At 57.3% G+C, this 11,808-nt stretch overlaps 1 protein-coding gene and 1 long non-coding RNA gene across 50 annotated transcripts in view; both read left to right on the top strand.

Annotated features, from left to right (window-relative positions):
* LOC127392005 (putative uncharacterized protein DDB_G0271982) overlaps nucleotides 1-11,808 on the top strand; it is a 158,200-nt gene that overhangs the window by 103,733 nt on the left and 42,659 nt on the right. For 3 of the 49 annotated variants that reach the window (XM_051635346.1, XM_051635340.1, XM_051635360.1), the window contains exons 9-11: nucleotides 10,832-10,952; nucleotides 11,316-11,463; nucleotides 11,702-11,773. The exons of 38 other annotated variants lie outside the window; for them this stretch is intronic. In XM_051635346.1, the coding sequence (XP_051491306.1) occupies nucleotides 10,832-10,952; nucleotides 11,316-11,426 (232 nt within the window). In that variant the 3' untranslated portion in view covers nucleotides 11,427-11,463; nucleotides 11,702-11,773. Of the gene's footprint in view, nucleotides 1-9,369; nucleotides 9,538-10,831; nucleotides 10,953-11,315; nucleotides 11,464-11,701; nucleotides 11,774-11,808 lie in introns of all 49 variants that reach the window. 8 more of the 49 variants (XM_051635362.1, XM_051635351.1, XM_051635370.1 and 5 more) reach the window with 5 other exon arrangements.
* LOC127392021 (uncharacterized) lies at nucleotides 5,899-7,052 on the top strand. The gene is made up of 4 exons (XR_007891164.1): nucleotides 5,899-6,143; nucleotides 6,227-6,288; nucleotides 6,586-6,742; nucleotides 6,962-7,052. It is a non-coding gene; the product is annotated as an uncharacterized LOC127392021 (long non-coding RNA).

Raw genomic sequence — 11,808 nt, 5'->3', positions numbered from 1 at the left:
GTTTCCCCTGAGGCTTGTCCCCGAGGCAGTTGGTGGCCCCTTCTCGCCAGGCAGGACGGCAGGTCTGCAGCCCGTGGTGTCGGAGGGGCAGCCTCTCGGCAGCGGGTGCAGCGGCCGCTGGTTTCCCCTCCAGCGGCAGCAAGACGGGGAGGGGGCTCCGGCCCCGACCCCAGGGCTCGGGACCCCGGCACGCTCGGCGCTGAGGCTCAGGCTGGACCCGGGGCAGGCAGGCAGGCAGGGTCCCAGCACCAGTGTCCGCAGCAGGGGGTGTCCCTCTCAGAAAGCGTCCGAACGGGCCTCAGGGAGGAGGGAAGGGCCCACCTGCTGCCCTCGCCCCTTTGATACCCCCTGACCCACCCGTCCAGTCAGTGTCACTGTCCAGAGCCAAGGAGCGTCCACCAGCCCCAAGTTAGGGTGGCGACTACCAGGGGCACAGGATGGCTTGTCGCTCCTCCTTTCTGCCCCAGACCACATCCGATGTATTTTTAACAAATAACTAAGACACAGTATAAATAAAACATTGTAAACATTGAAATTGATCAATCACCTAGTCTAAATCAAACTCTTACTAACATCTCAAACTCTTACTAACATGTCAGACTCCTATTACTTCTGGCAGTCACTAGGTTGCTCAATTGTTATTCTTGAACCAGATGAGAGCATTTATATTATCATTCACCCTTGGATCCTGAGGTGCTTGTTCTAGTGGGAATCTTTAGTGAAGTCGTCTCACTCGAGCACAGTTTATCCACAAAGGACATATGCTGGCTATACACGGATACAAGATTATGAATAGAATAATTGCAGTTATTATAACACAAACTCAGTTTTCAATCCTAGTGGAAAAAAGGAAAGAAAAATAGATCATTTAGGGAATTCCCAAATTTGAACCACGTTCCTGTCTCTTCAGTTAGTTCTGCCATAATGTTCTTAATTACTGCCATCCAACAATATATTGCTAACAACAGCTCAAAGGCAAGTATAGGAGGAGAGAATGTTACAGAACACCTTGTTTAGGCCATGGGGTGATCAGTCCCACAGCGGTCACAAAATAACTCCTCCAGAGTCCAGTAGCAGGTTGATCAGGCCTGGTCTTGTCACCGAGATGTCTCTGGCTGTTTAAGCTGTCATGATTTGCAATATATTAACCAACATCACTAGACACAGGTACACAGAAATGTAAACATACACACAACATGAATTATCCGTTTTGTACTGATTTTATGTTGTTTGTCATTTAAATCGGATGCAACCCATGTATTTGAATTCACTGGTGTTTGTAAGGTGAGCTTGACCTCACCGGTATTTGGCAGGTTTGCCAAAACAGTCTGTCCAGGGTGGAGGGGAGTTTTAGATTGTTTAAAAGACCTTTTATTTTCTCCATGACCTTGAGTAGTGTTCAGGCGGGGGTACCCGTTCACCCCCCACCTATTGTTCACAGTAGTGACTGCATCCCTCAATCTTTCATCCCATTTCGAGTCCTGTGGGCAAACGAGACTTTTAATTAACCCATTAGTGTGTTCTACAATCCCATTAGCTTGTGGGTAGCATGGGACATGAAATGTCAATTTGATACCTTCCCTTTGAGCCCATTGCCGTACAAGATGTGAGGTGAAGTGAGTTCCCTTGTCAGATTGGCTATTTGTGGGTTTAGGTAGAATCCCAAACACTTTTTCTAAGAAGCAAACCCTGTTTTCACCATTTGCCTTCGAAACAGCTTCAGCACAGGTCAATCCTGACACCACTTCCACAATCACAATGATGTATTGTTTGGTTCCTGATCTTCGGAAGGGACCTGCCATGTGGACCACAAGGGTTTTCCTTCCCTGATATGCAGAGTGTCAGTTGCTAGGGGATGTGCCCCCAGTCTAATTTTGCAAAGATCACATGATCCCTTTCACCTACACTGCTCTCCAGCAGGTCAGCCCCCAACCTGTACTGGTACATGGCATTTTTCTTCCCCAAATGCAAAACTCTACACTTGCCCTTGTTGAACTTCATCAGGTTTTTCCCCGCCCAACTCTCCAGCCTGTCTAGGTCTCTCTGAATGGCAGCACAGCCTTCTGGTGGGTCAGCCACTCCTCCCAGCTTGGTGCCATCAGCAAACTTGCTGAGGGTACATTCTGTACCCTCATCCAGGTCGTTGAGGAAGATGTTGAACAACACCGGTCCCAGTACTGACCCCTGAGGGACTCCACTAGTCACAGGCCTCCAACTAGATTCTGCCCCGTTGACTACAACTCTCTGACTTCTACCTTTCAAGCAGTTCTTGATCCACCTCACTGCCTGATCATCAAACCCATACGTGATCAACGTATCTACAAGGATGCTGTGGGAGACGGTGTCAAATGCTTTACTGAAATCAAGATAGAGCACATCTACCGCTCTATACCATCATCTATCCACCTAGTAATTTCCTCATAGAAGGCTATGAGGTTAGTCAAAACACGACTTACCCTTGGTAAAACCATGTTGACTGCTCTTGATGACCCCCATGTCCTTGATATGTCTAGAGATAGTGCCAAGGACAAGTTGTTCCATCACCTTTCCCAGGGATGGAGGTGAGGCTGACCGGTCTATAGTTACCCGGGTCCTCCTTCTTGCCCTTCTTGTAGACTGGAGTGACATTTGCTATCCTCCAGTCCTCAGGCACCTCTCCTGTTACCCATGACTTACCGAAGATGATGGAGAGTGGCCTAGCAATGACCTCCGCCAGCTCCCCTCAGCACCCTTGGATGCATTTCATCTGGACCCATCGATTTATGGATGTCCAGATTACTCAACTGATCCCTAACCCAATCCTCATCTACCTGGGCAAAACTCCTCCTTTATCTTGACTTCTTCTGGGGCTATATGAGACTGGGGCTCATGGGGAAAGCCTGCAGGAGTAAAGACAGAGGCAAAGAAGGCATTCAGCACCTCTGCCTTCTTTATATCCTCTGTCACCAGGGCACCCGCCTCATTCAGCAGTGGGCCTATATTGCCTCTGGTATTAGTTTTGGTGGCTATGTATTTGAAAAAGCCCTTTCTATTGTCCTTAACCCGACTTGCAAGGTTACGTTCCAAGGAGGCCTTAGCTTTCCTAGTTGCCTCCCTACATTCTCTGACAACAGTCCTATATTCCTCCCAAGTGACCAGCCCCTCCTTCCATGATCTATAGATTTTCCTTTTCCACTTGAGTATGCCCAGCAGTTCCTTTTTTAACCACGCTGGTCTCCTAGCTCCCTTACTGGATTTGCTACCCAGTGGGACACACTGATCCTGTGCTTGCAAGAAGTGGTCCTTGAATGTTGACCAGCTATCTTGAGCCCCTTTACCCTCCAGCACCCTGTCCCTTAACAATTGATTGAGGAGGCCGAAGTTTGCTCTGTGGAAGGCCAGGGTTCTGGTCCTGCTGGGTATTCTGTTCCTCCCACACAGGATCCTGAACTCCACCATCTCATGGTCACTGCAGCCAAGGCTGCCATTGACCACCACTGCTTCAACAAGGCCCTCCTTGTTGGTGAGCACAAGATCCGGCAGCGCTCCTCTTCTAGTCGGCTTGTCCACCATTTGCATTAAGAAGTTGTCATCAATGCATTGGAGGAACCTCCTGGACTGTGCAAGGCTGGCTGTGTAAGTCTTCCAGCAGATATCGGGATAGTTAAAGTCTCCCATGAGGACCAAGGACTGTAGTTGTGAGGCTGCTTTCAGCTGCCTGTAGAAAGCCTCATCAACTTCCGCATCTTGATCAGGAGGCCTGTAGTAGACTCCCACAACTGTACCACCCATACCACCCTGCCCTTTAATTCTTACCCACAGACTTTCAACTTGCCCCTCATCAGCCCCTGCACAAAACTCGATACATTCTAGTTGCTCTCTCACATAAAGAGCAACTCCACCACCTCGCTTCACCGACCCATCTTTCCTAAAAAGCACAGAGCCATCCATGGCCACATTCCAGTCGTGTGAGCTGTCCCACCATGTCTCTGTTATTGCTACCAGATCATAACCCTTAGACCGCACACAGACCTCTAACTCTCCCTGTTTATTCCCCATGCTGCGTGCATTGGTGTACAGGCATTTCAGGAAGCAAGCAGAGCACACTGGTGGGACCAAATCCTCCTTAGACCACCTTCCTTCAGGCCCTGGTATGTTCCTCTGGGCTTGTCCCTAACAGACCCACTTTTCTCCCCTTCCCCCTTCACATCTAGTTTAAAGCTCTCTCAATGAGCCCTGCCAAGTCCTGCCCCAAAAGCCTTTTCCCCCCTCTGGGACAGGTGCATCTCACCTGCCACCATCAGGCCAGGTGTCTCATATAGCAGCCCATGATCAAAAAAACCAAAGCCCTGCCTTTGGCACAGCCTTGTAGCCATTCATTCATTAGCAAACTCTTCCTGTTTACCTCTCCACCCATTCTTACAGGAGGTATGGAGGCAAACACTACTTGCGCTCCAGAACCCCTAACTAGCCGTCCCAGGGCCCTGAAGTCTCTCTTCATTGCCCTTACATTTCTTGTAATAATTTCGTCACTGCCAACCTGAAAAATCAGCAGTGGGTAGTAATCAGATGGATTTACCATACTAGAGAGTCTCCTTTTAACATCTCTAATGCGAGCCCCAGGGAGGCAGCAGACCTCCCTGTGGGATGGGTCCGGTCGACAGATGGGCCCTTCTCTTCCCCTCAGAAGGGAGTCACCCACCACAATTACCCTCCTCTCCTTCTTAGTTGAAGAAGTCCTAAGGCGTGGAGCTGAGCAACAAGTCCTAGGTGCTTCACTAGGCAAATCTATCGCTCCGACTTCATTTTCCTGTCCCTGAAGTACCAAGGCTTCATACCTATTCTTCAAGGGCAATTCGGAGGGCGGAGGGGGTTGGGAGGGTTTTTGCTTGCCTCTCCGAGGACGGACCTCCCTCCATTCCTCCATGTCCCTAAAGTTCTCTCCTTCTGTCTGAGGACAGGCAGGGAGGGGATCCATCACTTGTTCTAGCACCTCTTCTTTCTGCCCTTGCCTCAGGGTTTGGCTCCACCAATCTATTTCGCTCTCACATTCTCTGATAGTTCTTCGTCTTTCAACCTCCTCTGTCAGTCTAACCACCTGCCTGAGGAGATCACTGATTTGCTCACACGGCACACACGCGGTGCCACGGGCTCCCTCTGGTACCAGTGCCAGGCTCAGGCACTCGCTGCAGCCAGACACCTGCACAGCTGCGTGCCTGCTCAGAACCTCCGTCTGAGTTCCCATATTCTTTTTCAATACGGTTTTAGGGCGTGTTGTCACCATGCTAGAGAAAGCTACCGGTGTCTTCTTCTCCCTGCCTCCACTCGCGCCGCTCTCCGCGTGCGCTCGCGCTCCCCGCCCTCGCGCCACTTCCTGCTCCTGCCGCTCTGCGCTCTGCGCTGCCGCGTGCTCTGAGGAGCTGCCGAGATGGCCGCTGTTAAACCTGCCGCCGTTCTCAGCCACGGCCCCCCGCCACGTCAGCCTTCCTGTTCCTCTCAGGATTCCCGCTCAGACTCGGGTCTCCTCGCTCTGCTCCGGCTTCGCCGTCTCCGGGAAGCCCGGCCCCTTCTCTAATCCTCAGGAATTAAAGGAGCAGCTCTCACCGCTGCCGGTGCCGCTGCCGCTCTGCGCTGCCGCGTGCTCTGAGGAGCTGCCGAGATGGCCGCTGTTAAACCTGCCGCCGTTCTCAGCCTGAGGGCTGTGGGGGTGGCTGCTCAGGATGGCTGCCTGCAAGAGGGCACCTGCTTGAGCAGCCCTGAGGGCTGAGGGGCGCATCTGCCAGACACGGCTCCTCCTTCTCTCCTGACACGGCCCTGCCTTCCTGGGGCAGCCCAGGCGCAAGTCCCTGGCCCTGAAGGGCTGCTCTTTGCCTCGGGGAAGGCGCGAAGGCGCTGGTGGGCCACACGGAGTGGCTGGCTTCAGAGATGGGGCACGGGGAAGCTGCTTCCTGCTGGGGAGCCGGCGGCACCTGCTCGGAGCAGCTGAGACCTCTGTGGAGCACAGCACTGTGCCCTTGCTGGCAGGTCAAGCCGCTGCCGGTTTCCCGCAGGAGCGCGGCACAGCCGCCAGGAAAGGAGCCCTCGGGGAGGCAGGCTGGGCTGTCCCGTGCTTCTCCTCGGGGTCTGGAGAGACCACCTGAAACGCTCGTGTGTTTTGGAGACCTGTCAGTCCTTGGAGGCGGAGTGGGCTGAAGGGTTTTGAGGTTGCTGCCTCAGAGCGTGACGTCTCCTCCCCTTGTTTTTGCAGCGTTCGACAGGCTCTGGATCAGCATTTCGTTTTACCTCAGCCAACAGCTGGCTCTCCACCAGGTGGGACTTGCCTCCTGCTCCTCCCCTCCCACCCTGATGAAGGCTGACAAAGTCCGGACAGCCCTTTGCCACGGAGTACAGCTGTTCTCCCTGACCTCTCGGCTTCCTCGTGGGCAAAGGGGAGGGAGAGGGACCAGCGCAGACCCTGTTTGTCTTCTCCCAAGGTTTCCAAAGAGCCCCCCTGGCTCTTGGGTTGCTGAGGCCTGGGCAGGGCACTGCGCACCGTCCCCACTCTCTGACCAGCCGTCCAGCTGTCCCTCCAAGACTTCTTCTGACGCACCATCTCCTCTGTTTCAGGATGTCCACATTCCTGGTCTGGGGACATTTGCGGTGGTGAAGAAGGCAGTAGTCAGGACGGGGAAGGATCTGGTGGTTGTGGTGAGACCCGTGTTCCGCCTGTGCCAGACTGTTGCAACGCATTATGGCCTCCGATGCACTGACACAGCCGCTGCTGGTAAGCAGGCAGGCTGAGAGCAGCACTTGCCCTTGAGCAGAGCGGGGAGGTGGGCTCTGCTGCCCAGAGGGGACTGAGCAGAGGGCGAGCTTCTGGGCAGAGGCTGTGGCAGCCGGGCAGCTCCGGAGCCACCTCTTGCCTGAGGGCCTGGCAGCTGCTGCCTTGGACCGCTGCCTGCTGGGCAGCTCTGCAAGGCCCCCCGTTCCTCTTGTCTTTCAGTTCCTGGACGTCGTAAGCAGCTGCCCTATGCTCGGATCGCCTCAGACGACGGTGTCTTGCAGAGCACGGTGCAGCTTTGCATGGAAAGGACCCTGCGTCTTTTCCACATCTGCCTGCAGACCGGGAAGAACGTTGCCATTGTTTGGCGGGACGTGGGCATGCTGATTGTCCAGGGCAAGGACCTGAAAATGAGCTTTTACAGGGACTTTCTGCGAAAGCTCAACGGGACTGACAAAGCCATGGAAGCTCTTCTCAGGGTAGGATGTTCCTCTTCCCAGCACCACTCTTGGCTCTCCTGAAATGGCTCCTGGGGGCTGGGGGGCTGCTCTCTCCTGGCCTGCCGTGCCTCGCTCAGCCGCTTGGGCTCCTGCTGGTCTGCAGCTCAGCAGGCTCTGGGTAGAGCACTTGATGCGTGCCATGGTCTGGCTGTGCAAGAGACACCCCAGAGGGGCCTCACCTGGGGACAGAAGGCCAGGCTGATGATGGGCGGTGCTGCTTGCCCCCCTCCTGGGGGGCTGGGTGCAGAGGCACAGGCAGAGCAAGGTTTGCTGAGGCCAGAGCCCTTGGGCTGCTGCAGCTCTTGCCTTGTGTTGCTCCAAGGCGGACTGAGCAGCCAGCCCTTGCCAGTGTCCCCATCTCCTGCCATCTCTCTCCATCCTCCTTGCAGCTGCCAGAGATGAGGGACTCGGTCATCTCAGGCCAAGCCACTGCTGCTTCCCAGACCTCTTCTGGAGATGTTCTCGTCCTGCCAGAGTATGTTTGCTGGAAGGCTGGAAACACAGCGGCACAGGCTGACGGGGCCTCGCCTGCCCCTCCAGGACCTGGACTTCCTGCCCTGGTCCTCCGCCATGGGCTGCCTGGGGTGTCCTTTCTTCAGCCTGCTGCCTTCCTCCTCTTTCCAGGTACAAGCATGAGACCGTGCCTAGGACGGCAACGGTGAGAATAGACCCCGGCAGGACGTGTGACGGTTGCCCCAGGGCCAAAACCTGGTGCCAGTGGGAAGACAGGTAAGGGCCCAGCGGGTTGCTGGCAGGTTTCCTTCCTCCAGGTCTGGAGGGGATCAGAGCTGAGGCTGAGCCAGGATGCCTGGAAGAGGGAGAGGCACCTCCTGTGACTCTGGGTAGCTGTTGCGGTGAAGCCTGCAGGGAGCCCTTGTGGAACAAGGTCTGGGGACAGCCCTGCACCTCCAGTGGCCACTGGGACACCTTCCCAGGGGCGTTCAGCCAAAGGGACGAGAAGGACCAGCTTTGTCAGTGTGACAGCAGGCTCCAGCAGACCTGCAGGGCACTCTCGCGGGAACGGGGACACGATAGGCACCCAGAACACCCCCAAGATCCTGTTCTGATCCATTGTCTCCTCTCCTGTTCCCAGAGGAGCTTGCTGAGATGCAGCTCCTTCGTTGGGCAAGCCTTCCTCCAAAGCGGATTCCTGCAGGGCGTGTCAAGGCAGGGCAGGGACAGAAAGCTGGGGGCACGAAGCCTCGTGCCAGGTGAGACGCTTGCGGCCGGGGAGGAGGGTGACCCCGTGTCTCTCCTCCATGGGAGATGTTTCTCCTGGATGCAGAGGCCAGAGGAACTGTGCGTGTGTCTGCAGCCATAGGCCCCTGTTCCTCTTGTTGCTGAGGGAAGAGAGGGCCTAGACCTCAGGCATCCTGAATTGGAGTGGGGCTGCTGGGCACAGCCCAGCCTGACAGCACGGGGTCAGATGCAGCTGCAGAAGCAGCTCCTGCTGCGCTCCTATCAACGCACCCTGGAGCGTCTCTGCAGGCTGATACCGGCCATCCAGGAGAGCTCCGTCAAGGAGAAGGAGAAGGTGAAGGAGAAGGAGAAGAAGAAGGAGAAGAAGGTGAAGGAGAAGGAGAAGGAGAAGAAGGAGGAGAAAGTCCTTGCTTTGCTCACCAACAGAGTGGTGGACTTTGTTGCCAGAGCTATTGAGGAGAGACAAAAGGTAGGTGGGCTGGGCTGCTGCAGGGGGCCTGTTGCACTGGCCTGCAGAGCAGCGTCGCTCCACACCCGCCCCTTCTCACTGTGCTCTGCCTGTGTGTTCTTGGCACCCGCGGCCAGTTGCTTTGGTGCTTCCTGGGAGAGAAGTGGGCTACTCTGTCCTTGGCAAACGCACTTTTCACTCCGCTGGCCTGATGGGCCACAGCCGGAGGCCTCCCTTGGGGGTGTTTCTGTGTGCAAGGTGACTGCAAGGCTTGTCTGGGGTGGCCAGCTGCCAGGTGGCTTTTAGCCTGCTGGTCGCTTCGCTCCCTGCTCATTCCCAACAGGCTCTTTGCTGGAGCCTGCAGGAACCCAGGGGTAGAAAGGCAGACAGAAGGGGCGGAAGGGAGAGTGGGAATGAAAAGCACTCAGCCCTCTGCAGGGCAGACTAATGCTGCCTGCTGTTACATTTTGGTGGTCTTGCAGAGTAAACAGGTCAAGAAGAAGAAGAAGCTGCCACCACACATCTTGAAATACCTGAAGGAAGAGGAGGCAAAGAAGAAGAGAGAGCTGGCAGAGAGCAGGAGAAGAAAGAGAAGCCAGTCAGCGACCCGAACGAAGGCTAAGGGAGACCCGAAGACCAAGAGGGGCCAGGTACTTGGAATTCCAGCAGGAAAAGAACACTCTCTGCTGCAGGGGGACTGGCCTTGCAAGGTGCCTGTGGCATCCAAGCCTTGGTAGCAGCAGTGCTGCAGCAGTGCCGGCTGGCTGACAGCTGCCTTTCCGGAGCAAGAGGGGTGCCAGGTGGCTGTAGTGAACCCCCGCTGATACTCAGGCGTCACCCCAAGGACATGCTGAGGTCCTCCTCCTGGATTTCACCATCCCACTAGGGTCCCTGCCAGCAGGGTCTGGGGGTGGGCGTGCTGGGAAGCAGCACCCGGCGAGTGCGGGGCTGTTGTCTGAGAGTCTCTCCTGTGCAGGAATCCAGTTCCCCATTGCCAGCCGGGCGACCATCAGCCAGGAAGCCATCAGCCCGGCAATCACCAGCCGGGCGACCAGCAAGAAGGCAGCCATCAGCCCGGCAGTCACCAGCCAGGAAAGCACCAGGCAGGCCAGCACCAGCCGGGCAACCGTCAGCTGGGAAACAGTCAGCCAGGAAACCATCAGCCAAGCCTCCATCAGCCAGGCAACCCTCAGCCAGGCAACCCTCAGCCAGGCAACCCTCAGCCCGCCCTGCCTGTCCCAGGCAGAAGAGGGATTGCGGAGCTGACCTCCTGGAGAGGATGTTGGGGCAGCGGCAAGGGGCCAAGGGACATCCAGGCAGGGTGCAGCAGGACAACCGTGTCCCCCCAAAGCGGTAAGAGTGCGTCAGCTCCAGCCAAGGCCTGGGGCAGTGGGGTGCTGCTGAGCTGCAGGCGGGGCGCCAAGGAAGCCAAGGCCTGAGCCCCGGGGCTGCACAGAGCAGCTGGGCAGCTCTCCAGCCGTGGGAATGAGCTGGGCACAGCCGGACGGCAGGGGCCAAGGCAGGATGCTGGCAACTCCTGCTGCCTGGAAGGGGCTGTGGGGCCAAAGGGGGCACCAAGCGTGCGTGGGGCTGGGTGCGGGAAGAGAGAGGCAGGAGGGTCACAAGCCTCGGTCGTTGCTGTTGCAGGAGCCTTTCCCCGCGGACACAGCGGGTCCTGCTGCAGGTGGTGACGTGCATCCTGGGGCAGGTGGCCCGCAAGCGCAGGGGCCAGAGGGACGAGCAGAGGGATCTGCAGGAGAAGCTCAAGTGGTAAATCATCCCTCCCGAGGCGGGCGGGGCTTCCTCTGGCGCAGCTTCCTCGGCGGGGCTCAGAGGGGCTGTTGGTGGCCCCGGGCTCTCGGCAGGCGCCCAGCCCGGCAGCCCCGGCTGGGCAGCGCTCTGCCTCCCTGCGCTCAGCCCACTCTCTCCCGCTCTGTGTCGCAGCGAGCTGGCGGTGCTGCAGTGGAGCCGGGCGAGGGACGAGCCGCAGAGCAGCCAAGACCTGCAGGCAGCTGGAGCCCGACCCGCAGCCCAGGCTGGGCCAGGGCAGAGGAGCGCAGGAGCGGTACGTGGCGTGGGCTGGTGGGGCTGCAGCCGCCCGGGGAAAAGCACGGCTGCACGGCTCGGGTGTCTTCCAAGAGTGTGTCGTGTGTCAGCTCCAGAAGCCGCCCAGGACTTGTTGCCCTGCTGGTGTTTGTCCCGGCAGCGGCCCTGCCAGGCGTGTCTGGCACAGCCAGCAGCTGGGCTGCTCTCAGCCCCGGGGCACTTGGCTGCGGGGCCGTTGCAGAGAGGCTCTGCAGTCGGGCCTGCGAGCAAAGCAGGGCAAGAGGGGAGGCAGGGAGGGAGGGGGGAGAGCTCAAGTGGCCGCAGCCTCCTGCGGGGAGACTAAGGCTGCTGCTGCTGCTGCTGCTTTGCCCTGGCCCTGCAGGCACAGCCCCGCACCTGCACGGAGGAGGAGAGACAGAAGCTCTGGGACTCCTTGCGCAAGAAGTACCAGCAGAAGGCAAGGCAAAGGAAGAGAGAGCCATGGAAGCCCTGAAGGCTGCAGAGAGCAGGGAGAGCCATGGCATGCCCAGGTGCTGCAGGCAGGGAAAAAGAGCTGGGAGAAGAGCTTTGGTCTCCTGCCGGGGAGCCAAGGCGGGAAGGCAGGCTCAGCCCCCGGTGCCAGGTGCCCCTCTGCAGCCCCAAGCAGAGCTGGCTCTCAGGGAGCTGTGGGGTTGGATGGCAGCCTGGGGGTGTTTGGGAGAGGGGAGAGGCGGGAGGGTCCTCAGCTGAGGTGTCAGACTTTGTCCTTTTGCCTTTCTCCGTGGGCAGAGCAGCCACCTGCCTCCTCCGGAAGGCAGAGGGAAGAGCCCATTGCCCTGGTGCTGAGGAGGACTCCCTCAGGTAAAGATCTCTGAAGATGGCAGGTGTTTGCCCTG

This window comes from Apus apus, chromosome 18, assembly GCF_020740795.1.
Source record: "Apus apus isolate bApuApu2 chromosome 18, bApuApu2.pri.cur, whole genome shotgun sequence".
Classification (NCBI taxonomy): domain Eukaryota; kingdom Metazoa; phylum Chordata; class Aves; order Apodiformes; family Apodidae; genus Apus; species Apus apus.
This window is presented reverse-complemented; position numbering and strand designations above follow the sequence as displayed.